The sequence below is a fragment of the Zeugodacus cucurbitae genome, chromosome 2 (assembly GCF_028554725.1).
Source record: "Zeugodacus cucurbitae isolate PBARC_wt_2022May chromosome 2, idZeuCucr1.2, whole genome shotgun sequence".
In the NCBI taxonomy this organism is placed as follows: domain Eukaryota; kingdom Metazoa; phylum Arthropoda; class Insecta; order Diptera; family Tephritidae; genus Zeugodacus; species Zeugodacus cucurbitae.
The window spans coordinates 12,304,654-12,331,924 of record NC_071667.1 but is presented as its reverse complement, the minus strand read 5'-3'; the positions used below and the strand labels follow the sequence as shown (position 1 = coordinate 12,331,924).

General features: G+C 37.9%; 2 protein-coding genes across 5 annotated transcripts in view; both read right to left on the bottom strand.

The window, feature by feature from the left end:
* Positions 1 to 27,271, bottom strand: part of LOC105212274 (unconventional myosin-XVIIIa) — a 115,361-nt gene that overhangs the window by 33,898 nt on the left and 54,192 nt on the right. For all 4 annotated transcript variants that reach the window (XR_008470050.1, XM_011184151.3, XM_011184153.3 and 1 more), the window contains one exon: positions 1,010 to 1,144. Coding sequence is in view for 3 of the 4 variants with exons in the window: in XM_011184151.3 (XP_011182453.1) it covers positions 1,010 to 1,144 (135 nt within the window). In the remaining variant the exon portion in view is untranslated. The remainder of the gene's footprint in view (positions 1 to 1,009; positions 1,145 to 27,271) is intronic.
* Positions 13,747 to 20,878, bottom strand: LOC114804012 (mucin-5AC). The gene has a single exon (XM_029040224.2). It carries the CDS (start codon positions 17,754 to 17,756, stop codon positions 14,721 to 14,723), a length of 3,036 nt encoding a protein of 1,011 aa, XP_028896057.1. The 5' UTR covers positions 17,757 to 20,878; the 3' UTR covers positions 13,747 to 14,720.

Here is a 27,271-nt window from a genome sequence, read left to right as displayed (position 1 = left end):
CATGGGTGCGGAACTACATGGTTAGTGAAGACTTAGAAGGGCTAAACGATGTATAAAGTATTTACTTATACATACATATCTGTAGGAATAACTATGTACATATATGCACTCGTTAGAGTACTTGGTCTTAATCGATAGGTAAGATCACAATACTAATTCTTTTAATAGATGTACCTTTTTTGCAAACTCTTGAGAGAGAATATCAACTGTTCTCAAAACGGATGTGTCTACACAATTAGAAAGAATCAAGATTTATATCCGGTCTACATATGAATATCACCTTGACTTCATTTCCAAAAGCCATTTAGGAAATATTTCAAGCTGACAAAACAATAACAACTACTAAGGGAAATATACATAGATTAAGATTGAGACACCTGCAGAAAAGGTCTAAATATCAGTATCCTCTGAGTTAAAGTTGAATTGTAGTCAAAAGTAATCTGAGTACACTTGAACTTCCCTAACTCGAATCACCATAATCCACATAAAAGGAAGGAAATTTGTATGAAATTTAGCTTCTATTGCCAATTCAAAAGTTCCAGTCAAGAAGAACTTCGAGTTAAGGAAGTTCAACTGTATGTGTTAATCTGCCATAAATTCAAAACATATGGGTCGTTACTATCTAACTAGACTTTGTTTTAAAGAAAACTACGTATTGAAGTCTCGGATAAATCGATCGTAGTGATGTCCTAAACAATTTCCCAACATAAGACAGATATAAAGAATAGGTGGGCAACCCTGCTTTGCATCTGTTCCATTGACATGAGAGTACTATGATCTTCAGGAAACAGGTACTATTGAACTTCAAACATTATAAAATTCTCGTTAGCCAATTGCGTTAGCTGAGTGCAAAACTCAATTTCTTCTAAAATTACTTGTAAAACATTTTCAAACGAATATAAAGAGTGGAAAGGCAAAAATAATTGCAACAATCAAACACACAAAAGTGTAGTGTGTTTGTATGTAAAATGCAATAATTAAATTTCATCATCATAACGACCACACCCACCTGTACGCGTCGGCGTGCCACCTGTTTACGTGCCAAATAGCCACGGCAATAAGCCTGCAATTGTATGATGCGATCCGACAGCAGTTCATCACGTTTCGCCTCCAATTCGCTCAAAACACCAGAACGGAATAAAATCTGCAACGAAAAGAGAAGCAAGCAAAAATAGGAAAAATTAGAAATGTATACGAGGAATTATATTTGAGAGTATGTGTATAGTTTTGTAAACCTATATGTGAAAGATTGAAATAAATTCATGGCATGTAATTGTAAATGCACAACAGTAAAGAGTTTCATGCGAATTTCATTGAAAATGTTAATAAAAACTATGCGATGATGCAATAAAATAGTGTTGAATTACTATTTTCGCATGGAATTTTTACGATTCGAATGTTGGGCACGTTTTGATTCGATTTCGGATGAATCACTTTACAAAAAATGTGATTTAATAGACACTGAAATTTTCTTTCGGAAATATTTTGTTACAAATAGTGAATTTTTATGGATATGTTTGGACCTATGTAGAACATCCACGCTAACAACTAAACTAATTTATATTTGTATATAAGTGACAGCCATATTTTCATTGACTTGACAAGAATTAAGAGTAGTAGAGTAGAGTTCAGAGATATACGTATGTACATATATAAAGGGTTTTTTAATAAGAGCGCTATAAATGAAATTCTTTGTTCCTGTGAAAGTACATTCGATGACATTATGTATGGAACTCGATTTCTTTTGCATGGCGCAGACGCCATTGGGTGCAGACGCTGAACCCAATTTTCGACGATTTTCAAGCATAAATTGGACGATACTACTGCAATTTTACGTACGATATTCGTACGAAGTTCATCAATCGTCGCTCACTTGTTGGCATAGACCATACCATTGACCATTGACGTAGCCCCACAGGAAATAGTCTAACATCGTGAAATCACACGACCGAATCGGCCAATTGACTGGGCCATTTCATGAGATAACACGTTCAACAAACTTGGTTTTCAATGAATCGACTGTGAAATTCGCTGTCTGACTTGTGGCCGGTTGATTATCACAGAAGAAGTACGGCCCAATGACGCCGTCAGCCCATAAACTGCACCAATTTTTTCGGTGACTCATGGAGTACGTGTGGATTGCTGCCTGACCAATAACGCATATTTTGTTTATTGATGAAGCCATTCAGCCAGAACTGACCCTCATCGCTGAAGATGATTTTTCGATGAAAATACGGATCTTTTTCAAGTTGTTGCTCAGCCCAATTCACGAACATACGACAATTCTGGTGTTAAAGTGGCTTCAGTTCTTGCGTCAATTTGATTTTATAAGGATGTCGTGCAAGATCTTTTCGCAAAATTCGCCACAAAGACGTCACAGAGATATTCAACGCTTAAGAACGACGTGTGAGAGACTGATTTGGGTCTTCCTCAATACTCGACACTTCAGGTACTTCTTTGTGTCACTGGCACGAGATCCATGATTAGATGGCAAACCTTACACCTAAATTGTGTAAGGCTACTGACGAATAATCGCCATTGTAGTAGCTTTGGCTAGATTTTTTATTACGATAAGCTATTTTCTCAGTTGCCAAGAATACGCAGAAAACAGCCCTGAGTTTACATTTTTGACAATTATTTTGAAAGTATTTGGCAGCACTGTTAAAATGTGAGTGGCAATTTGTGCAGTTAACAATACAAATACGCGAACAGAAATATTTTGTTTGAATCAAAATATAAAAAAGAACTATAATGAGTAATTATTAATTATTTTTCATGAGTCGGGAAGAAAGCTTGAAAGTCGCATTAATTCGATGGCTAATTAGAGATCGTTCCAGTCCTTTGGATATTTCACTTATGAAGTACGCTAAGGATTAAGGCTAAGGATCAAACAAAGCATTTTCATACTTGTTGGCCACATTTTAAATCCATCAACCGTTCAACTGCTGTCTCTCCAATTCTGAAGATTTGAGCAGCGCTACGATTCTTTGCTGCAGGTAGCTATCAGAAAGGTCAAGGGAATGACTTCGGAATTTCATAACTCAAATACAATGCCAGCGATTCTTAAAGAATTGACCACATTTATGCAACAGAAAATATGCCGAAACATATAAAATTTAGCATAAGTATATAAGAGCAAAATACAACTATAATAATAAATAATAAGCAATCAAACAGAATTTCCTGATGTGATCTTATGTATGAATGGAACACATGACATTTCAGCACCTAAAAAAGAATTGCAACATCTGTATATTAATATCTATACCTCTGAAGTAAATCAAATTTTAGAAATTGCCCAAAAATATAGCATTATTAAAATATTAGTTTCTGCTATTCTTTTCCAGTCCTATGTGGTTTATTTCGGCTTCAAAGGCATTCCATAGTTTTGCATTTTTTAAATAATATTTAAAAAGCAACTCATTCAAATATACATATATTAATGTAAATACATTTTTTATTTGTATTTACAATTTCTTCACCATCTGAAGTTCAGATTCTGAATATATTATATAAAGCAATCTATAATGAAGAAACTAGTCTTGTTCAGTTGCCTGCTTTTGACATATTTGGATACTATAATGAGGGTTGATAGATAGTATGCAAAAAAATGGCTACTGACTAGAAGTAGCCTGTCATATTGGCCAGTATCCTCTCTTAATGTATTTTTGGGGCTACGATAGCATGAAGGCGACTGAACTCAGGCTATTATAGATACATAATATGGGTGTTAGTGAATGTCATAGGAGCGGGGCAGCGTCGTTTGATATCCCTATCGGTCTACTGTTGTAGCTATGCTATTGAAAAACTCATTATTAGACATTTACAGCTTTTATATTAGCTTTATTCACTAGATATTATGATTGTATCGATATGAAATTGAATAACAAGCATTAGTTTTAGATTAGACATAACTTGGAGAGTGGCGAATCAAACAAAATCCAAACTGTAACAAATAATATGCTAAAACTTTAAATTCTCAATAATACCCAATAAAAATTCGTCCTTAAAGAACGAGTTCAAGCGATGACACCACGGGTCAATAAATATGCTCATTAATATAACTCAATGCTCTAACCAAATCGAGTTTGTGAGCATGAATTGCAAGTTTCAGTCATGAAGTACAATAAATTGATGCTCATATAGGTATGTGATCAGGTGCAAAGAAAATTGGCTTGCAACAATGTCAAAACGAAAGCAAATAAAAACAAAAACACAACGGATTTCATGGCATGAAAAAGGTAAACAAAAATATATTTCATCTCAAGTTTTCACCGCCAAATGCCGGGTATTCAACGTAAATACTCGTATGCACCCAAGCGGCGTGCAGGTGTCGAACGCTGGGCGCAAATGATGTAACAGCTTACATCCGAAAACGAAAAGAGTTGAGAAGACAAAAAATAGATAAAACAAATAACAAGATAATTAAATGTGTGTATAATTTAAATAAATAAAGCGGGGTACACACCCAATAATGGGTGATGTAATGTGGCAAGCATGAAAATATGCGCATGTGCATATATGCGCGTAGACGTGCGTGTCTGCCGGCATGTACATGGGTATGTATGTAAATGTATGTATATGGTTGTTGGCAACGCTGCCAAAAGCGGCATGAGAAAGTTGGCCGCATTTGATCGATGGGCCGATCAAACGGTGAGACTAAAGTGGCCACAAATAAATATGTATCTATGCTCATTAAACGCGCGCAACACTCAAATGTCAATCAAAATTTATACGAATGAGCAGGAAACTAGAAAAAAAAAACAACAAAAAAGATGCAAATGGAAAGCAAAACAATGGAGTAATTAAAATACCTGCGAATTAATAAAAATTACATACATACTACATATATATGTAATTGTCTACGAAAACGTTTGTTTGTGCGTATGTTTATATGTATGTATCTCTCTATGTATGTATGCATGTGGACGGGCGTAGTTGTTGACTAACAGTTGATTTGAAGAAGCCCTAAATGACAAATCCGCATTTCTGTGTGATCAAAGGCAGCGCAAACGGCGTAAAGGCATTATAAGTACACAAACATTTGTACACATGTATATATATATATTCACTTATGCATACATATGTATATACTGACACGTTTTATGTAAATAATTAAAATATAAATTTATAGTGAAAATGCAACGAGTTATTAAGTAATAAACGCGTAGGGCATATTAACAAGTAAACAACTAAACCAACAGACATTTAAATAAACCAGTCAACCGATAACCCGCCAACCGGCTAAGCAATCGATCGCTCGATCGCCGGCGCAGTCAACAAATCTTCGCCGCCACTAAACAGCTTAAAGCGTTGATTTTTATGTTGATGCTGTGATAGTACGAGTATTAACAAATAAGGATGCGATGGCTAAGTACAGCAACATGCATACGTATATTTTGTTGTTGTTGTTTTTTACTTTTGCTTTTTTAAAGACAATTGTATAATCTTAAGTGCAGCAATAACAAGCAGCTCGGATTCAGTAGAAATTGAACAGTTGTTATAAGGACAGTGCGATGAGTCTGTAACACTAAATGTAATACTGCAACTTCGAACTGTAATTTTTTCTTTAAATACAAATTTTGGTCAACAAAGAGGTACACATATTTCATATGAAAAAGCGAGAAGTTGTTTGTTCGTTTCGTCATTTTCCAAGTTTGTTACTCGATAATTTCGATTACCAACGCCAAACCAATATTTTTAATTAGCTTCACAGTAAACAAAATAACCGATACGAGGAAAAGAATAGATGATATTTTGCTGAGATATTATCATTATCATGTAGGGACCGAGGAGGTAATCTGGTAACTGATGTCCAGAGCATACTGGAATTATGGAGGGAACACTTCTCCGACCTGCTCAATGGCAGTGAACGTACAACACCAGGAGATGGCGAACCCGATTCCCCAATCGATGACGATAGAATAGATGTTCCATTACCCGACCATGAAGAAATTCGAATAGCAATTACACTCTTGAAGAACAACAAAGCGGCGGGGCCGATGGATTACCGGCCGAGCTATTCAAATACGGCGGCGAAGAACTGATAAGCTGCATGCATCAGCTTCTTTGCAGAATATGGTCGGAAGAAAGCATGCCTGACGATTGGAATCTTAGTGTGCTCTGCCCAATCCATAAGAAGGGAGACCCCACAATCTGCGCCAACTACCGTGGTATAAGTCTCCTCAATATCGCATATAAGGTTTTGTCGAGCGTATTGTGTGAAAGACTAAAGCCCACCGTCAACGAACTGATTGGACCTTATCAGTGTGGCTTTAGACCTAGAAAATCTACAATGGACCAGATATTCACCATGCGCCAAATCTTGGAAAAGACCCGAGAGAGAAGAATCGATACTCACCACTTTTTTATCGATTTTAAAGATGCCTTCGATAGCACGAAAAGGAGCTGCCTTTATGCCGCGATGTCTGAATTTGGTATCCCTGCAAAACTAATACGGCTATGTAAGCTGACGTTGAGCAATACCAAAAGATCCGTCAGGATCGGGAAGGACCTCTCCGAGCCGTTCGATACCAAACGAGGCTTCAGACAGGGTGACTCACTACCGTGCGACTTCTTCAATATATTGCTGGAAAAAATAATACGAGCTGCAGAGCTAAATAGAGAGGGTACAATCTTCTACAAGAGTGTACAGCTCCTGGCGTATGCCGATGATATTGATATCATCGGAAGCAACAACCGCGCCGTTTGTTCTGCGTTTTCCAGACTAGATAAAGAAGCGAAGCGTATGGGTCTGATGGTGAATGAGGACAAGACGAAATATCTCCTGTCATCAAACAAACAGTCAGCGCACTCGCGTCTTGGCTCCCACGTCACTGACAGTCATAACTTTGAAGTTGTAGATAATTTCGTTTATCTGGGAACCAGCATTAACAACACCAACAATGTCAGCCTTGAAATCCAACGCAGAATCACTCTTGCCAACAGGTGCTACTTTTGACTGAGTAGGCAATTGAAAAGTAAAGTCCTCTCTCGACGAACCAAAATCAAACTCTATAAGTCGCTCATTATTCCCGTCCTGATGTATGGCGCTGAAGCGTGGACGATGACAACATCCGATGAGACGACTCTTGGGGTTTTCGAGAGAGAGGTTTTGCGCAAGATTTATGGTACTCTAAACATTGGCAACGGCGAATACCGCAGACGATGGAACGATGAGCTGTACGATTTATACGACGACATTGACATAGTTCAGCGAATAAAAAGACAGCGGCTACGCTGGCTAGGTCATGTTGTACGGATGGAAGAAAACACTCCAGCTTTGAAAGTATTCGATGCAGTAGCCGCTGGAGGAATCCGAGGAAGAGGAAGAGCTCCACTCCGATGGAAGGACCAACTGCAAAGTGACCTGGCTTCACTTGGTGTTTCCAGTTGGCGCCAAAAAGCAAAAAGGAGGAATGAGTGGCGCGCTCTGGTGGATTCGGCTATAATCGCTTAAAGCGGTTCCTACGCCAAATATATATATATTTTCATAGAAACCCTTGCCCATATTGGCAACTGAGACAAACGCTTTTTACAAGTCTCCTTCCAGCAAAATCTTTTGCCATAGACAGGAACCGCTATTATAGTAATCAAGATGACGGTTTCTGGGCAATTGCTTCCATTAGACGGTGTAGTTGACAGTACAGGTCTTAATTAAGAGTTTGACCGTAGAATAACAGCTCATAGTAGCTGATTTCAACCCAATCCAAATACATGGCTAAATCTTGCTGACGATCCTGGCTTGGCCACCGTTTGCCTCGGCTCACCGATTTTCGACTACCATTTTCACTTGACATTGTTGCTACTGGACCATTTTTCATCACCAATATCTATTATCTTCAGAAATGTATCGATTTTGTTGAGATTCTGCGACAATTGGCAGATGGTAATTCGGTTCTTTTGCGTTAATCTTATTGAAATCGTTCCATATGGTCGTTTGTGTAATGTTTAGATCTTAGGTAATAGCGCCTACGTGATAGGAGGGCTCGACGATTTCCATTATCTTTCTTATTGATATTTTCGACAATTGGCCTTCTAGATGCACTTGGAATCAAAAATTCCGAAACGGAAGCGACCAAACCAAAATTGCGCTTGAACGGCTGTTACAACATCGGGACCAAAAATACTATTCAAATTTTCTGAGAAGTTATTTTACTACGAAATCTTATATTGTTAACGTCATATAGCCTAATCCGGCACACTTAATAAACGCGAGATACAAATTACTAAAATCATATAGTGAAAAAATATTGGTTTTCTTTTTACTAGACCTAGACCTGGCATTTCAAATCAAAAATATGTTACAATCCAGACTACACTGAATCATCTAGTAACCCTCGTACATGCATATGTTATGGCAGCAAGCATTTGCAATATGTACGGTGTTACTGATAGATGAACTATTTTATTGTCAGCTAGTAAGCTATATAATAGCTGATACCAGCAGCCATTACACATGTTTGACATAACTACGAGTGCATACAACCTCAGCAGCATAGTTAAAAGGGAAATAGTGCAGATTTATAAGACAAATCCCTTGCGGCTATTACGTGGATGCCACAACGAGCAGAGTTCGCAATGCACTGCTTTGTTTTGCATTAATTATCGCTTGTATATCGTTGAATGTCATTACCCTGGCGGTGTAATCGGAAACCAGTTTATGGTTTAATAATAGAAGGGCGCATAAGCTGGCAGCGGTTCACCATACATGCTCACGCCCTCTAAAGACGAGTCGTGTTGCACTCTTTATTGCAGATGGTTGGACATTTTATGCGAAACCTATAATATTTATTACGACTTTGGCGCATTCATTTTCATTTCCACTTTCGCATTCGTATTTTGATTTACAATCACTTTTAGTAGCTCCGCTTTGCTTGCCACGGGCCAGCGCTGACAATTCCAGAGATTTTATTATCATACAATTATTTATAAGTGAGTTTAATTGGGGTTGTGGTGATGATAACAGGCGGATTTAGTTAATTGCTAGTTGAATTCTTTGGAAATGGTATCTGCAGGTCGTGGCTAGAATTGCATACTGAGTTTTGAGATTATTGATTCATACTTGCATATATGATTGGCAGATTGCAACTTCTAGTTTCTTGTCTTCTATGAGTACTGGCGATATTCCAGCATACGTCACATAACATCGTGGTACAGATGTACCACTATTAAACGAGTTCATAACCTTTAATATAACTCTACTCTTCTATTGAGGGAATCTTTTTGGAGACTTAGTGTCCGCCTACGCTTAGAACTTTCTAAAGTAAAAGATAAACTTCTAGCATCATATTGTTGTCATGCTATATCGATGAAGTTCTTCATCGAAATACTTGATTAGAGGACGCGATAACAGTTTTTGAAAAATTTTTAATATATTATGTGGGGTTATAATCCAAGCATCATCGCCTAAGGGGTTATGGTATCGATGTCGTCATTATAAATATCGTCGTCGATAAAGAAACCAGGCAAACGCTGCTGCTAACAATATCTTCTATAATATAAAATGATTCCACAAGACAAAAATGCAATATTTCTCATAACGGTGGATGGATTGGATAGAGTGCGACAGAAGATATAATTTGGGTATTTGGGGAATCCGAGTTGACAGTTCTTGGTCGAATATAGATCCGGATTTGTTCACAACTCGGGATTACGGTTTTAATTGCTCGAAATAAAAGGCAATTGGTGTAATGAAAAGCGAATAAGCACTTAACACAATGAACCTTATGAATTCCTTCTTAAATTCAACCTTCCTAGTAAACTTCGTACCTTTATAAAACCTTGAAACATTCAGAAAACAATGGAAAATACTATTTGAGAATACATTATACAAATACTGAATTAACTTTTTAACCAAAAACTCCATACCCATGCCCAGATTAAACCAACTTTTCATACGTTCCATAGCCACTATTTATCACGACAAAAATGTATGTTGTCTTGCAAAGACAATATGCCCTTATAACACGACACAATGTCGCCATAAGAAGGAAATCTTCAAACGAAATAAAATGTTGCAAAAAGAAACAAAAGAGAAACTACAACTAAAATCAATTTGAACACCTGTGATGGGCAAACTTCAAACAAGTGAGGACTGTATAACAAAAAAACAAATGCGGGTACCACAAAAGATCACAGGGCAGCAGCGATCACGAGGGTATGAAAAGCGAAAGGGAATGGAAAATAAAGCGCTGAGGGTCGACAAAGAAGTTGTCATTACCTCTTTGGGGAGTGAGTAATCCAAATGGATTTGCAAACATGTAAGCTCGACTCAAGATAATCAAAGCAGCGCAGAAGTAGAGCAAAAGGCGTAAACACCAATTGCACACATGTCACGTACCGTTGCGCTTTGAGTCAGAAAAAATTTCTGTGAAATAAAATATAGTTTTTTTTATTGTTATTTACACTTTTGTAGAGATCCGCGCGAAAGCGCACAAGATTGTGCATTTCAATCAGTTAGGGCAGGATTTCAAGTGCAACATCTAAGGAGGAACGTGACAAGACAAAATATGCTAATAAGTAGACACATACATATGTTTGCATATACATTTGTACTCAAATATATAGCTGTATATAGGATTATGTAGAGCAAAGCTGCAGGTGGCTGGGTGAGTAGTGACAACTACGCGATCGAGCTGAACTCGGCGCTTTTAAAAGGCATACTTCATTCAGAAATGTAGACGTGAGTACAAATATTCCAATCAAATACAGAAACTGGACCATGACTTAAATTATCTTACGTACATATGTATATAATTACAAAGATAGTAAAAAATAATTTGCAATTTCCAAGGCTCGAAATTTATCCAGAGAAAATTGCAAAAAATAGCATATTAAAACAAAAAATTATTCATCAAATGTTGCCTACATTTCGGCGCTTTTAATAAAAAGCAAGCACTTTTTTGAGACATAAGGGAATCAGATTCAAAAATAAATGTAAAGTGAAAAAAAAAAATTATTTATAATAGCACTATCTATCTACTATCCCATTTCGGGGGAAAAGTAGCAGATCATCATGAGAGATAAACCTGGGAAGAACTTAACACAGCCGTCTTCCTGCAGACCAATAGGTCTCTTACCCTGAATTTTCAAAATATTCGAAAAAGTTTTACTATCAAAATTGTTCCCTTTCCTCCACGAAAATAATATAATACCATCCCACCAATTCGGATTTCGTGCAAAATGGCACTGTAGAGCAAGTAAATATATTTACTAAGGAAATCAGGAAAGCATTCGAGCACAGAGAGTACTGTTCAGCTATTTTTCTAGATGTAGCTCAAGCGTTCTGGGCTGTGCTCAGGCATGAAGGCCTTTAATAGAAAATCAAAATCGTTTTATCATACGAACTGCATAAAACTTTGGAGTCATATTTAAGAAAAAGAAACAGACTTCATATCAGAAGAACGAGCAATAAGGGCTGGTATACCTCAGTGTAGTGTATTAGGCCCAACTTTAGACAGAATATACACAGCAGACATTCCAACAGCTATTAACATATTGACATCCACTTTTGCGGATAACACAGCTCTAGTAAGCCATAACGAATGTCCCATCAGAGCTTCAAGAGTATTAGAGGAGCACTTAACTTCGAAGAATGGCTAGCCACCTGGCGTATAAATACTAATGAGGAAAAATGCAAGCATGTTACATTATCGCTAAGAGCTGAAACATGTCGGACAGTTAAAATAAACAATGTGCTAGTACCCCAATTTACCGATTTGGATGTATGGTATTCAACTGTGGCGTACGACCTGTGCAACCAACATTGATATAATTCGGAGATTTCAATCTAAAATGCTTAGAACAATCAAGGGTTCACCATGGTACATGCGTAACGAAAATATCCATAAAGATCTTGATATTCCTTTGGTCAAGAAGGAGATAGAGCGCATCAGAAAGAAAAATGTTGCAAAACTTCGTAAACATCTAAACACATTGGCTAATGCCTTGGTACATTCCAGCAACCAAAAACGTTTAAGATAAGAATCTACCAGCCTATTAGAGAGCAACGTTCTACCAAAACAGCTTAACCATATTCTTGAAATTTAAGATTTTAATACTTATTGTTAGGCTTTAAACAAAGCACATCCAATAAATAATGAAAAAAAGAAAAGAAATAATAGCAACAAGAAAAAAAATCTAACTGAGTGAACTGATAAAACAAGAGATTTCAGAAAAAAAAAAAAATTTTGTATACCCATACCATTTTTACATACATATATATTATGAAAAGACTCATGAGAGTATAAATTATAAATAAGAAAATATTAATGTATGAGCAAATTAGAAATTAAATTGCAGCGATATGCTTAATACGCTCATTTTCAGGTCACAACCACTTGTATTGGCGATATGTTAATTAAAACAATGCATATCACGTACAATTAAGCACGCATACACACAAACATATATAGCCATATGTATTTAAGTGTGTTGTGCGGGCATTTTAATAAAGATATGAAGCGATATGAAAGGAAAGTTACTGTTGTTTTTAAGCAATTTTTTCTAATGCTTTGGTAGTGAAAATTCAATTGCTTCACAAGTTGTCGGCGTAGAACAACGAATGCCGTACAACAAAAGACAAAAACATGCAGCCGCACTCACTGACAATCGCAGCAAAAGTCACACAGCACACCTGTATACATATGTAGGTATGCGCTGGTATGTTAACGCATGTTGCGCATGCGCATAGCGGCGCGTAATGAAAGTAGCTAGAAAAAAAAACAACAAACAACTGAAGAAGTAAGCTGGCATAGACAGCTTAAAGTCAAGCTCAAACATTGTTTTGCTAAAACAATGCGGCTCAATAGCTGTATAATGCCAACAAAAGCACCGTGACAGTTGTAATATACAATGTATGCTCCCATATATTTGTATGAAAGTTTATATGCCGATACTCCACACCCCACCCACATACCAACGGACTGCGATTTACTACGAATTCGGCAGTAAAAGTAAGCGATTAGGTCAAACAAATTCAGTTTTGGTGCGACAAATCGCATTTTAAGCGTATGGCATGAGCCAACAACAGCAGCAACACAATACAATTTGTCAAATTTGCCATTAACCATGCATTTACCGTAAACTCTTGTTGGGATGTTTTGACTTTATGTAGCAATAATTTGGTGCGTTAGGGTAGGTCCAAAGTCATATGTGGATTTCTAATGCAAATCACGCTTTATTTGGCATTGTTTGTGCAAACATAACGCTTTGGTGAGCCTTTTGCAATACTCGTAGCGCGAAAATTTGCCGTTTTATTTTTGGTGGCAGTAAGCCGTTGTAGAACGGTGCTTTGCTACAATTTTGGATTGTTTTGCTTTTCGAATAAATGAGTAAATGGAAACAGTGGTAAATTAAGCGTTTGAGGGCTTATGGAGAAACAAAACTTCTGCTGATCTTTAATTAAATATTTATATAATAAAATTTAAGTCAATACTAAAAAACGTAGTATTGGAAGATGAAAGAACTCCAACGGCAGATGATGTGCTGACGGCGAATTTGATCACTATGAAAGATGAGTGTTACAAAAGTGTCACAAAACGAAGAAAATTTAGAAAAAAAATTCCAAGAAAGCACACGATAGTAAGTATTTCGGTTCGTTTTTATTTTACCAGAAACGAGATACTATTTTCTTTCCTCGAATAACGAAGCTAATCCTAGAACCAATAGTGTTGAAAATTTGTTCCGAGTCCTTTTAGGAGTATAACAATATTTGAAGGATACTACAAGTTTGAATAAGCCTTTGTTATATTATAAAAATGGAGGCAGTTCGGTGATAGTAATACAATTAATCTCTACTAAACACCGAGTGCTGATCAAGTACTCATAACAATTTTCGGCCTCGAGGTAAGAATACTATTTTTTAACAAATTAGCGAATTTGATTGTGGAGATCATATAAACAATTATTATTTTTTCTGTTAGGTCGAATTGAAAGTATTTGCTGGGATAATCGTAGGGTGAGGGAGAGTACGAAAGGAAAATTTAGGAAAGGATAGTACGGATTTTGGTAATTCTATATCATATCGACTTACTTACTAAATTTCCCATAATACATCACAAATACTACCCATACAACAAACCAAGTAAGGATTATACTAAACAGATTGGGACTCATACTAAAACAATAGAAATGCAAACTAATAACCAAGAAAATTTAACAACACTGCACTACGTATACTAAAAACCAGAGAGAGTAGGGGAAAACTGATAGAAAATACAGCTTGGAGTAGCTACATAGCGGGTGAAAGAAAACTATTTACGATTTGGTATTTATTATAGTATTTTATTAGAGCAAAAGAAATTAAAATAAAAAAATAAACAATAATTTGTGACAGTTTACTTATAAAGTAAATACAATAATAGTACTTTAATAGTATAATAAGATATTATATAGCGATTAACAAATGCTTTAACAATACAATTTAGAGTTATACAAAATTAAATGAGAAGAAATAGTAAAAATACAAAAACTACAGGATTTGGACGCTTAGGTAGCCAAAACCAACAAAAATTATAAAAAATACAAAAATACTTATATTTAATATTTAAATGCACCAATTTTACCAGAAAAACTACTGACTACTGTTGGATTAAAGGACGTGGCGGATGTTTGGTTGTTGGTTGGATTACACGGATATTTCAAAACTTCGTTCGTACACGCTTTGCTGCGCTTCATTTATATTTGAAGATCATTCTTCATAGAATTGAGCTGTTGCACTAAAGCAGTCGGATAGTTACCTCTTTCTTGTAGGTCGGATAGAACTCCACCTGGGTTTGTATGCATTGTACGGCCTCGAGTTGCGCGACGCGTGTAGCAGTGCAGACCTTAGCAGGATTGCTGGTAGTTGCACGCACGATGGGCTTGCCGAAAGTCGTATGTGCAGACGCCGCATGTGATTGCTGCTCGAATTTCTGTAAAAGCTCCGATACTTTGGTAGCTTTAGTTGGCGTGAAGTTCGGATTTTGTGCTAAATCGCATGTTTTGCTGTCAGCCGACGCTGCCTGAGTTGTGGCGCTCTCCTCTTCGATAATATCAGATTCGCATAGGCTCACACTGGAGGTAGTGGATGTGGATAAGGTATGAATGGTTGTGTCGTTCTCATTCGAAATGTGTCCCGAGTCGTCTGAGTCCGATTCGTTGCTGTGATGCAAAGCAGCCACACCGATTAGCTTTTCGACGGGCAGGCTTATATCTAGCGCTGGTTTGAAGTCGTCTGCTATTTCTGATGTCTGCTGTACTCGCGTATTATTTGCCGCTTGTTGTTGCTGTTTCGGCAGCTGTTGTGTGGCAGTAGGCGCATTCAACTTTGCCTGCACCACATTAACCAATAATTCGGTGTGCTTATCGGATGTCTCACCCAATACGGGTGGTATTATTTTGCAGAACTCCAGCTGTGGTTGCGGCACTTTCTCCTCATTCGCATATTTCAACTGTTTCGTGGAAGCCAACGCTGGAGGAGTGGTGGCGGTGGTGCGGCGCATAGTGCCATCACACGCATCTTTCGTAATTTTACCTGTCAACGCTGCACCGCTGCTGGCAGCTGTTTTCACTTTCGTACGTGCGCTGGCCAACGCTGCTGTTGGCGTCGTTGTAGCAGCGCGTTTTGATAGCGCGGTGGCCGCCACCTTCACCGTCGTTGCTTTGCTGCCACTAGATTTTGGTGTTGTTGCAATTGTGGTCTTACGCACGCTAACTTTCGTGTTTATCGATTCCACTTTGCGCAAAATTTCATGACCCTTCTCCAGACACTTGTCTAACAGCTCGTCGCGACTACGTTGCAATTTGCGTGCCGTCGATGTGCTACCGCTGGTGACACGCGACACACTTCCGCAACTGCGATTGCTGTGCTGACTGCTGCTCAAGCTGCTGCTGGAGGGTGTGCGGCGAGGAGCCGCGTTTAAGCTAACCGTGCTGGAGTTATTAAAACCAATAGAAGATTTGGTTCTTTCCATTTGTAGGCGTGAATTGCTACGTGTCAACTTTTCCCCAGATAATGACTTACGTTTAGTACGCTGACCAGACGCCGGTTGGTCTTGCGGTGAGAATGGTGTAGTTGACTGCAACGGCTGCTGTGTACGGTTTATAGAAAGCGAGCGCGAACGTGATTTACCCCCCAACGAAAGCGCAGATGCAGATCGGGAGTCCTTAGTCAGTCGACGTCGTTGGCTGCCTGACCCAGTAAGGGAGTCCTTGATTTTATTTGCCACAACACGCTTCTCGGTTGTTAAATTCGTGGTATCGATCAGCTTCTGCTTGCCAATCATTTCCGTTAAGGAAGCGCTGCAGAAGCTATTACTACGCTTTTGTAATGGTAATGCTATAAAAATGGGAATTTTGCTATTTGCCGTAGTCGCAGCCGTGGTTGGTGTCAACTCCCACACGGATTTGGAACGTGCACGCGTAGCTAGCGCATAACGTATATTGCGTAGTGTTGGTGTGTCTGGAGACTGATAGACATTGCGTCTAGGTAGAGCCAGAGATGACTTGGACTTCTCCAAGCGCTTAGGACGCACAGGTGGCTGTGGTGGTGTCATGGAGTCTTCAGTAACGGGCGCAGTGACAGTACCACTACAAGCGATGTTTGTGCTGGTCGATGTCGGAGTCAGTGAGTTCTCGACGATATTTGTCCCTGCGGTATCTGCGATTTGTTCAGCAACAGTTGCATCTTTTGACTCCTGCGATATGATCTCTGAAGTGTTCGATTCTATCACACTTTTGTCCGTTTCAGGTTGCTTAGAAGTTTCCAATGTATGCGGCACTTCAGCTGTCTTTTTGTTGATTTCAATAGAACCAGATAATGTTTCAACAAGTTCTGTGCTTGGCGTGTGCTTAACTTTTATATGTTCTTCAACTGGCTCCGGCAGGCCTGCCTTACCTTCTACTATTGTGCCTTCACTCCGCTCACTGCCATTATCAGCGAAAGCAACCGGCGGCTCTAGTGCCAAAAGCTCCAGCTGTGCTGCGGCTGCCGCCTCTACTACCGCTACATCGCATTCCACACGTGGCCCAGTCTCTACCACTGCACTTACAGCTGGTTTCTCATTGTAGTCGGTAAGCAGACGATCAAAGTTCTTCAAAACCGCATTTAATTTCGTTTCGTCGTGTGCGGCCTTCTCGAGCTCCTCGAAGATTTCATCCTCCAACGATTGTTTCGTTAAATTCAAGCTTAACTGCTGATATTCTTCATCGCTATCCACATAATTAGCGCTCCCACTGGGTGAATCAGCTTGTACTGTTGGATCCTGTGCGTGAACACCGTCCACTAGACCACCTTTTTCGAGTAGTGCTGGACAAATTATACCCGAATTGGTTGCAACCTCACCAATCGGCGCTGAGATTTCACGTTTAGTGAGCGTTTTTGTAGATTTCGTAATACGTTGACGCTGGTGCTTTAACATACCAGTGAGACGTCGGTGTGCTGAAGTGGTAGCGCTCTGTTGTTGCTCCGTCTTTGCGGGCATCGAAGGCAAAGTCGATTTTTTACTGATGTTCGTATACTTGCCGTTAGTCGAATCCACAATACTGAGTGAACTCATCGAAATCGAATGCTTTTGCGATTTGTAGAGTTTACCCGTCAGTCGCGGAGCTATATTATCTTCGATTTTGTGTCGGATTTTCGAACAAAACTTCTGCACACCATGCGTCCTGTGACCACTACCAATTGAAGCGACGGATGATGCGTGGGAGGCGGTAGGCGAGCCAGGTTTTGGGGGTATTGCAGCTAAAGTCTTATCGGTTTGTGGCTTATCCATATCTTGTTTTTTTTTTTTTAAGAGGGGTTTATGAGTGAGGGTCTTACAGTTCAATTACACAAAGTCGCACGAAAGAGTTCAAGCATATGTGGAGATTATTTACACATTATTATTTTTACTTTCAGTTGCAGTTCCTTGGCAACACTTTTACACTTTTACTTTTACTATTCTCTTTCACTTATTCACTTGGGAAATGTCAAGCTGGCGCCTGTCGGCTATTGACATCTCAAAATAAGTAACGTACTGGTAGTATCAATGACTGACAGCCACTCCTGCGCTCATTGTGTGCGTAGACATTAAAAGTCCATTTGCGCTAATCAACGCTTGCGCTTGTTACATCTGTAATTGTTTTTTTTTTTCTTTTTTTTTCTCACTTCACTTCGTTTCGTTTAGATTTTTATTTCTTTTTTATGATTTTCTAGTTGGATCCGCGTCCGTTTAACCGTCGATCGTTTTCGTTCGCGTTCAGCGCGCAACTAAAATTTCTTCACCAAGGCGCATAGCTGATGAGCCACCACTAAGCGACCGACCGACCAACCAACAAAGCAACAACGAAACGAACGAACATCAACTAATAACAATAACAACAATAAATAAATAAACAGAAGCTTCAACGCCAAAGACGACTGCAAGTGAGTTTGTCTTCGTCTTCGTCGTTGTCGGTAAGTTAATTGTCATTATCGTCAACACCATCAACGCAAGTCTCACTGAGTTGGTGTGTCTTCGGCACTTTCCTTCTTGAGCTTGCGCTACAACACAACAGCAACCACTTTTTGAGTCACATAGCAAGTGGCAGCAATAAGTATGATTGTCGAACTATCGTTGCTGGTTTGGTATCGTTTTCAATGTTGCTCTGTCGTGTCTTCGCATGTCCGGTGTCCGACGTCCGTCCGTGTGTGCGAGCGCGGCTTAAACATGCGCAACGTGCTGAGCCACGCCACTGACGATGCGTAAAAGCGTGAAATGCTTATTGGCTGTGCATAAAATGAAAATGATATGTCCGACCATACACTTAGTCACATACAAATATAAAAAAATATATATATTTTTGTTTACTAGCAACATGTTTTGCCGTTGCAGCTCAGTTTGATTCGAACCTAAAGCCAGCGCTGCATTGCAATCATCACTTGAAACTAAAGTAAATGTAGGTTGACATTGTTGCATTGCTTTTGCGCAGTCAACATAGCGGATAATTTTGTAGCACAACCAAAGAGACGCTTAATGAGTCTTACTTAACCCTTATTTAGTGCGTAATAAAAATTTGGGAGCTTTGCTTTCTTTCGGTTCTGGTTTTTTGTTGCTCAAGAATTATGTATATAATTTTAAGATGAAAGGTCTCAATTGCAGTGGGTATAGAACTATCGACGATTATCAGATTGATAAAAGTAAACGGTCTCTATATTTAGGAGTGAAAAATATCTATAAAACATATATTTTTACTTCAAGGAAAAGTCTTTAACATAATCTTATTAAATTCTGAGTATATATGGTTTTTTATCAATTATATGTAAATAGTTTTCCAATAGGACGCTACAAAAGACATTGACATTTCTCTGCAGTAAGCTTTGTCATTTCATCATGGAAAGATATTAAAATTGATTACCGAAATTCGGAGTCAATGGCCTTAACTTTAAGAGCTTTGAATCCACTGGCACAGTACAAAATGTTCCCGTGCCAGTGAGACAAAGAAGTGCCCGTAGTGTCGAGAATATTGCTGGCGCTAGCGCATCAATTGAGAAAAACCCAAATCAGTCTCTCACACATCGTTCTTAAGCGTCGAATATCTCTGCCGTCATTGTGGCGAATTTTGCGAAAAGATCTTGGACTACATCCTTATAAGATCAAATTGACGCAAGAACTTAAGCCGCTTGCCCACCAGAATCGTCGCATGTTCGTGAATTGAGCTGAGCACTACTTAAAAATTATCCGGATTTTCATCGAAAAGTCAGCTTCAGCGATGAGGCTCAATTCTGGCTGAATGGCTTCGCCAATAAGAAAAATATGCGTTATTGGACAGCAATCCACACGTACTCTGTAAGTCACCATTGCATTCGGTTTGGTGCGGGTTATGGGTCGGCGGCGTCATTGGGCCGTACTTCTTCCGTGAGGATCAAGACCGGCACGATTCACAGTAACGTCGTAGGAGTCGCTACCACTTAATGATAACCGAATATTTTTGGCCCAAATTGGATGATATGGACTTGGACAATATGTGGTTCCAACATGACGGCGCCACAAGACACACAGCGAATGTCACAATCGATTTATTGAAAATCAAGTTTGGTGAACGTGTTATCTCACGAAATGACCCAGTCAATTGGCCGTCTCGGTCGTGCTATTTGACACCGTTAGACTATTTCCTGTGGGGCTACGTCAAGTCTATGGTCCATGCCAACAAGCCAGCGACGATTGATGAACTTCGTACGAATATCGAATGTGAAATTGCAGCAGTACCGTCCGATTTATGCTTGAAAACCGTCGAAAATTGGGTTCAGCGTCTAGACTTCTGCAAGCATGCCCGTGGTGACCATGCTAAAGAAATCGAGTTCCATACATAATGGCTTCGACTATACTTTCACAAGAATAAATAATTACATTGATATCCCAAACCGTTAGTAGCGCTCTTATTGAAACCCCCTTTATTACGAGTGAGTGGGTGCCTCTGAGGGCACATTTCTGATTACTCCGAATATCAAAAATTAAAACAAATCTGTTCGGTTAATGGTACCAAGAGATCAGTAGACTAAAATTAAGTAAATATAATAAAATCAGGGTTAGGGCAATTTGTAGAAAATAAAAGCATTTATTGACAGCCTCATGTACACAATCATTTACAACAAATATTTGTAATGCTAACTGAAAGCAAAACTGTAGCTAATAATAAGCGACAGGAAAAGTGTCATGTCATTGCACCTTTTTCACACATTTTCCAGCCACCAATGTGTTCCACACATCTATTACGCTATGCACATCTGAATATGGCTAGTTGCATGCCACCTATGCATAACTATGCACATGCAACAATGTGTAAGTGGCTGCCACAAAGTGAAATTAAAAGCAAAAACCATGCAATTAAATGCAACTCTTGCGCGCATTTGGCGGTCGACGGACGGTGGAGTGAGCTGGTGGTGGTGAACAAGCAAACATTCCACCGAGGACCGTTGCGAAGCAAACTAAACAAACGCCCAAACAACAATAAACAATGCAGGCACAGTCAAGACGAGTCAAAGCCAAGTTAAGTCGTCGCGTCAAGTTGAGGTGAGTCAAGTTAAGTGGTAAATTGCTTTGTCATCACATAAAATTGCCCGTTGAGATTAATGGCGCATTTGAGGTAACCACGTTGCATGAACGTTAACTACACACATCAATGCTGGTGCATATATTTAATGCCATGTAGGAAAATGCATGAGTTACGTATTGAGTAAAACTTAGGTAGTGTCATTTACATTATTTAGAGGTGCAAAAGGATATACTTAAATGTCAACGTTAAGTACTTGAAGATACCGAGTTGTTCTATATCGAAAAATAAGTAAATATGTAAGGTTAAATTATGTTAAGTTATAAGTTAAGTTAAGGCAGGTTAAATATGATATTAAAGTAACTCTACCCAATTGGTATTAAGTAAGATTACTAGTTATTTGGGTGGTTCTCGTGCTGGACTCTCGAAAGTTCAAAATAAATTAAGTTTAGGAGGTCAAATGATCTATTGTTTAAAACAAATTAAATGAAGAGCTCAAACGGAATAAATCAACCGAGATATTGCGACTACCATAGAACACACGCCAGTTCCGAACATCCCTACAGGGCCTTTACAGCGACAATTACAAGCGACTAATGGTTTATACCTATATATTACCTATTTTACCTATTTATGCACCGATCGAAACTTCTGCATTCATTCTGGTAGTAACAGCGGCATCAGCAAATTGTTGCCACAGACAATGTCATGATGACACCGATGTGAACTGTGCATTGTGCATTTTTTGTTTTTGTAACGATTGACTCCCGTTGTCCTACAGTTGCTTACATTGTTAGAAACATACCAATTTGTTTACCTCGATGCTTGTTTTGCTTACCGAAGGTAATTATTTGTGTTTCTTCATTTTTGTGTGTTTTGCTGCTTAAGGATTGTAAACAATGCTACTAATTTGTTGGCTGACAAAAAGTTACGAGCATGTACCCAATACAGGGTGTTTAAATAAAATTAAAATAATGTAACATATACATATTAGTGTTGACTGTCACAATGGTTATGTAATCGGTTCGTAATCAACAGTAATTAAATTAGTTCTTGTTGAAGAGAGCAAGGATAAAAAGACTAGTGGAAGGTGTTACGAATTCATTTATTTTTTCTGAAGCTGAAAAAGCTGTTGTGTTGTCGAAATGGTACAGGGATCACAGAACTTCATCAAAATTATATTATATACAAAAATGAAGATTGAGTACTTATTAGCAATTATTTTAATTTTTGTAATTCAACTTTCCTGTCTCCCCTTCCAATTCTCCTTCGCTCAAACCTACAATCTCCGCTTCCATTGAACAGCGCCCAAAGCATACGGGTATTACAAGTGCATAACTATGGGAACAGGTCAGCCAATCCACTAAGAGTGAGCACTCAGCTAATTATTACCATTGGTACGAGTATACTTAAAAGTATCGTGTTGCTGTTGTCAGCAAAAGCTATGGTAATCAGCAATTTCATGCCGTCGGCTTGAGAAGCACGATGCAAGCGCTGGACAATTACAAGAGGTGACCGAGTGTAACTGCTGGCACATAAGTGCATATTTATGTAACAACAACAACAAAAGTTAAATGAATATGCACATAAAGTGGCATTTCATGAAGGTTTCGTATACGTCATGGTGAACTTTGCATGTGACACCTTCAACCAAGCGAATTGTTTAAATGCCAGTGAGCATACAAATAATATTAAAATAAATATTTTAAACGTGTTAGAAGCACACACAAGCATACTTGTAAGAAAATACATATTTGGATATACATATGTGGATGTACATTTAAAAAATATTTACAAAAACAATAACAACCATAATTAGCCAGTCGGTTAGGCAGGCAGATCATCAGCAACAATCAGCCAGCGTTGTCAACTAGTCATCGTTTTAACATCCATTTTACATACAACTTGCCACACAATGTTGCACCAATGACAAATAAATGTTTTAAAAAAATATTGGAAAATTTAGAAAAACGTTGGCCCACGTTTGATGCACATTTTAAGGTAGGAAACATACATTTTCCCCAGTTTCGATCGGTTATAAATCCCTACCTTCTTCATACACAAAACCAGTTGGATTGAGCAAGTTAAATTAATCATTGAAAATTCACTTCGATTTAACGAAAGAAACCGATGATATTTAAGATTCTAGAATCATTTTCAGCGACTTCAACGGCAGGTGAAGCATTGAAGGTAAAATTTTCTAAATTCTCCCTTCATAACAGAACTTCTATCAATAGATGATTATTGATCTTGATCAATTTGATTATAACTATCAAAAGAAATTATCATTCGAATGGAATGGATCAACTGATACTTTCGGTGAAAATATGCTCTCATTATGAAAATACATACATCAAAAAATCTTCTGAGTATTTAATTTAGTATTTTTAGTAGAGAATTGAATACATAATGATAAGTTAAAGCCAGCTAAAGAAATTTTCTATATTCATTAATGTATAATATTTTTATATTTTTTTCAATTCAATTATGATATATTTTCACTTTTCAAAATTTACGATAAATGCTATTTAAAAAAAGCTAATTGTCACACTGTGTTAATAAAGTGCAACAAAGAAAAAAGAAAACGAAAATGCAAGCAACAGTAGCAACAGTCAGCGCCAGCAACGCTGTCACAACATTTCCACTCTCATTTATGTGCCTGTCGCGGCTGATGGATAATTTCACACGTATGTATGTTGTTGTCGTCTTCGTAATTTTTTCTTACCCTCAACACATCACTATGTAATTATTTAGACTCGCTGAGGTAGCGCAAGTGTTGGGCGCTTAGCGCTTTAATAGTATACCTGTCAATTAAACGCTTTGTTGCTATTGTTGTGCTTGATGTTGCTGCAGCTGCATTTGTACAATATAGCAAACGATTATGTTTGTGTAGACAAACGCTGCTGGAGCAGCTGAACAAATAGTAGTGTAGCATCTGTGATGAATAGCAGTATGTAACCCAATGAGCATTGCAGTGGATATAAAGAAGTTCTAAACTAAATACTATTTAATTCAACTCGCTAGGAATCCAGTTTATAATTACTAATTGTAAAAAACAGAGTTCGAATTTTCACTGCATAATTTTAGGCGTACATACGAAAGCGAATATCTTTACGGAAATTTAGCCAACTCTAAAAATGTAAGAATACTTCACAGAATACCTTCAAATAAAGGGTGATTTTTTAAGAGCTTGATAACTTTTTTAAAAAAAAAAACGCATAAAATTTGCAAAATCTCATCGGTTCTTTATTTGAAACGTTAGATTGGTTCATGACATTTACTTTTTGAAGATAATTTCATTTAAATGTTGACCGCGGCTGCGTCTTAGGTGGTCCATTCGGAAAGTCCAATTTTGGGCAACTTTTTCGAGCATTTCGGCCGGAATAGCCCGAATTTCTTCGGAAATGTTGTCTTCCAAAGCTGGAATAGTTGCTGGCTTATTTCTGTAGACTTTAGACTTGACGTAGCCCCACAAAAAATAGTCTAAAGGCGTTAAATCGCATGATCTTGGTGGCCAACTTACGGGTCCATTTCTTGAGATGAATTGTTCTCCGAAGTTTTCCCTCAAAATGGCCATAGAATCGCGAGCTGTGTGGCATGTAGCGCCATCTTGTTGAAACCACATGTCAACCAAGTTCAGTTCTTCCATTTTTGGCAACAAAAAGTTTGTTAGCATCGAACGATAGCGATCGCCATTCACCGTAACGTTGCGTCCAACAGCATCTTTGAAAAAATACGGTCCAATGATTCCACCAGCGTACAAACCACACCAAACAGTGCATTTTTCGGGATGCATGGGCAGTTCTTGAACGGCTTCTGGTTGCTCTTCACCCCAAATGCGGCAATTTTGCTTATTTACGTAGCCATTCAACCAGAAATGAGCCTCATCGCTGAACAAAATTTGTCGATTTGTCGATTTTTCGATTTGTCGAACCGAACACTGATTTTGGTAATAAAATTCAATGATTTGCAAGCGTTGCTCGTTAGTAAGTCTATTCATGATGAAATGTCAAAGCATACTGAGCATCTTTCTCTTTGACACCATGTCTGAAATCCCACGTGATCTGTCAAATACTAATGCATGAAAATCCTAACCTCAAAAAAATCACCCGTTAGTTTTAGCTATGGCTTCAAGCCCTAGTCAAGCTTCGATATATTTAGATTCCGCTGGTCCCGGAAAATATGTTCTTTTAACGTGGTTTGACTGGAAGTGTTCATAGACTTCGTTTCAAAGGAACTTTTATTTTGAAAAAAGTGGTCCATCCAAATGTTTTATAAATTTTGGATGAACAAAAAAAACCGTTAATAACAAGGAATATATCGGATTTCATTCAGCTTTCATCTTAGAACCATCAATTCATCTTTGGTTGTGCACGTTGGATATAGAAATCGCTTCGCAGTTATTAGAACGATATTGAATGGGGCAAGTTACTGTTCGGGTTCTTGCAATGTATTAAGATGTTGCTAGTCGTTCTAGAGACCTAAAAATTAAAGCGTCCAGAGGCGTTTTATGCATTGGTCACATTAATTCAAAAGTCAAAATGTAAATGTTGTTCATTATCATTCCGATCTACAGTTGTCATTCTCTTCAAATGCACAAAAGCAATTACAATAACTAATAATATGTTCACATATTTACGAGCTTAACTCGATAATCTGTAATTAAGAAACGATTTCTCATACAAAATTCCTCTCTTGATAATCCGAGATTATAAAATTATCTCGTTTTATATAACTAGATTTTCGGTGTTATTCCTAGTTTTATCGATAATTTTGCGAAGAAGAGGAGAAATGTCAAATGAAAATGTAAATAAAAAAAGAAAAATGTGTAATACATAGGGATGCAAACGATGTATCGATGTTTTTGAAACATCGATGTTTTCGTCAAAAAGCATCGATGTTAGCCATCGATGTCTCGAATCTAAAAACATCGATGCATCTGTAGTCTACTGTTTTCTAAACCCAGAGTAACTATTACACAGAAGTAAAATCGAAAAGAAATGACAGGGAAAAAAATTTCCATATCGTTGTTTCGAAATTCTGTTATTTATTGAGAAAAAACTTTAACAGACATATAATGCTAAGTGAAATAAAATGTATCAACTTAAGATGTACTACATTTCATTTATTTAAGCTTCTGCTTCTTAAAATAAGTTAAAAAAGTTCAAAAATACATCGATGTTTCGATGTATCGATGTTTTAATGGCCGATGTTTTTGATTTCGATGGGTTTTGAAGAAACATCGATACATCGAACCATCGATGTTTCATTTTACGATGTTTGCATCCCTAGTAATACAACAACAAATACAGCACATTTGACAATCGATAATCTCATTTGGCTATATGTAAACGGTTAGATTATTGAACGAACTGAGAACGAGATTATTTTCATATGTAATAAATATAATATAAACATCGTGGCATACGCTTTGTTCAATGTCCACCTATTCCGTGTCCACCCACTTTACAGTGAACTCTAAGATGCGTGTAACCAAGAAAGATTCCAACTCTCATGTTATTTATGTTTTGCTTTCTTGTAACTGTCACTACACATAAACCGCTTCTTATGTGTTATTGTTGTGTTTTTTTTTTTTTGTAATTGCAACACCCGATTTTTGTGTAGTTTTATTGATGGATAACAATTTAATATTGTGACTGGTGACTGTGTCGCAAAGACACAAGTTGTTTGGTTGTTCTCGCGCTCTTCCTCCTCCTCCTCCTCTTCACTAGCCGGTTGGCTCGTTCGTCAGTCGCTTGGTCAATGCGTGCAGTTGTGTCTTCTGTCTTCTATGTTGGATTCGATGACATTTTCGGGTGAAAGTCACTGGCACATAATTCACAATATCGATAATTGATATATACATATATGTGAACATTTGTGTATGTGTAAGCATGTACAACGCATGATCATGCATTAACGCAGACACTTATAGACGCACATACTTGCGGCTATCGTATGACAAATGTAAATAATAAATGCAATGAGCGAAGCACTTACGAAAAGACATGCATATTTATTTATTTATTTCTCTTGTAATATTAAGTGCGTTTGAAAGTTAAAGAAAGTAGTACCTAATAATTGTTATTTGGTGAAAATTTATGAAGCACACAAATTGTTGAAGAAAGTATATATAATTGATATAACTGAGCTTTTGTTCATATTGCAGAGCATTGCAATAATAATGTATATGTGCAAGTGATATTTCTAGCGCATGCCAGAAGATCCTAATGGTAGTCCTATTGGAGCTTTAAATATGGAACTTGCTTAGCAATCT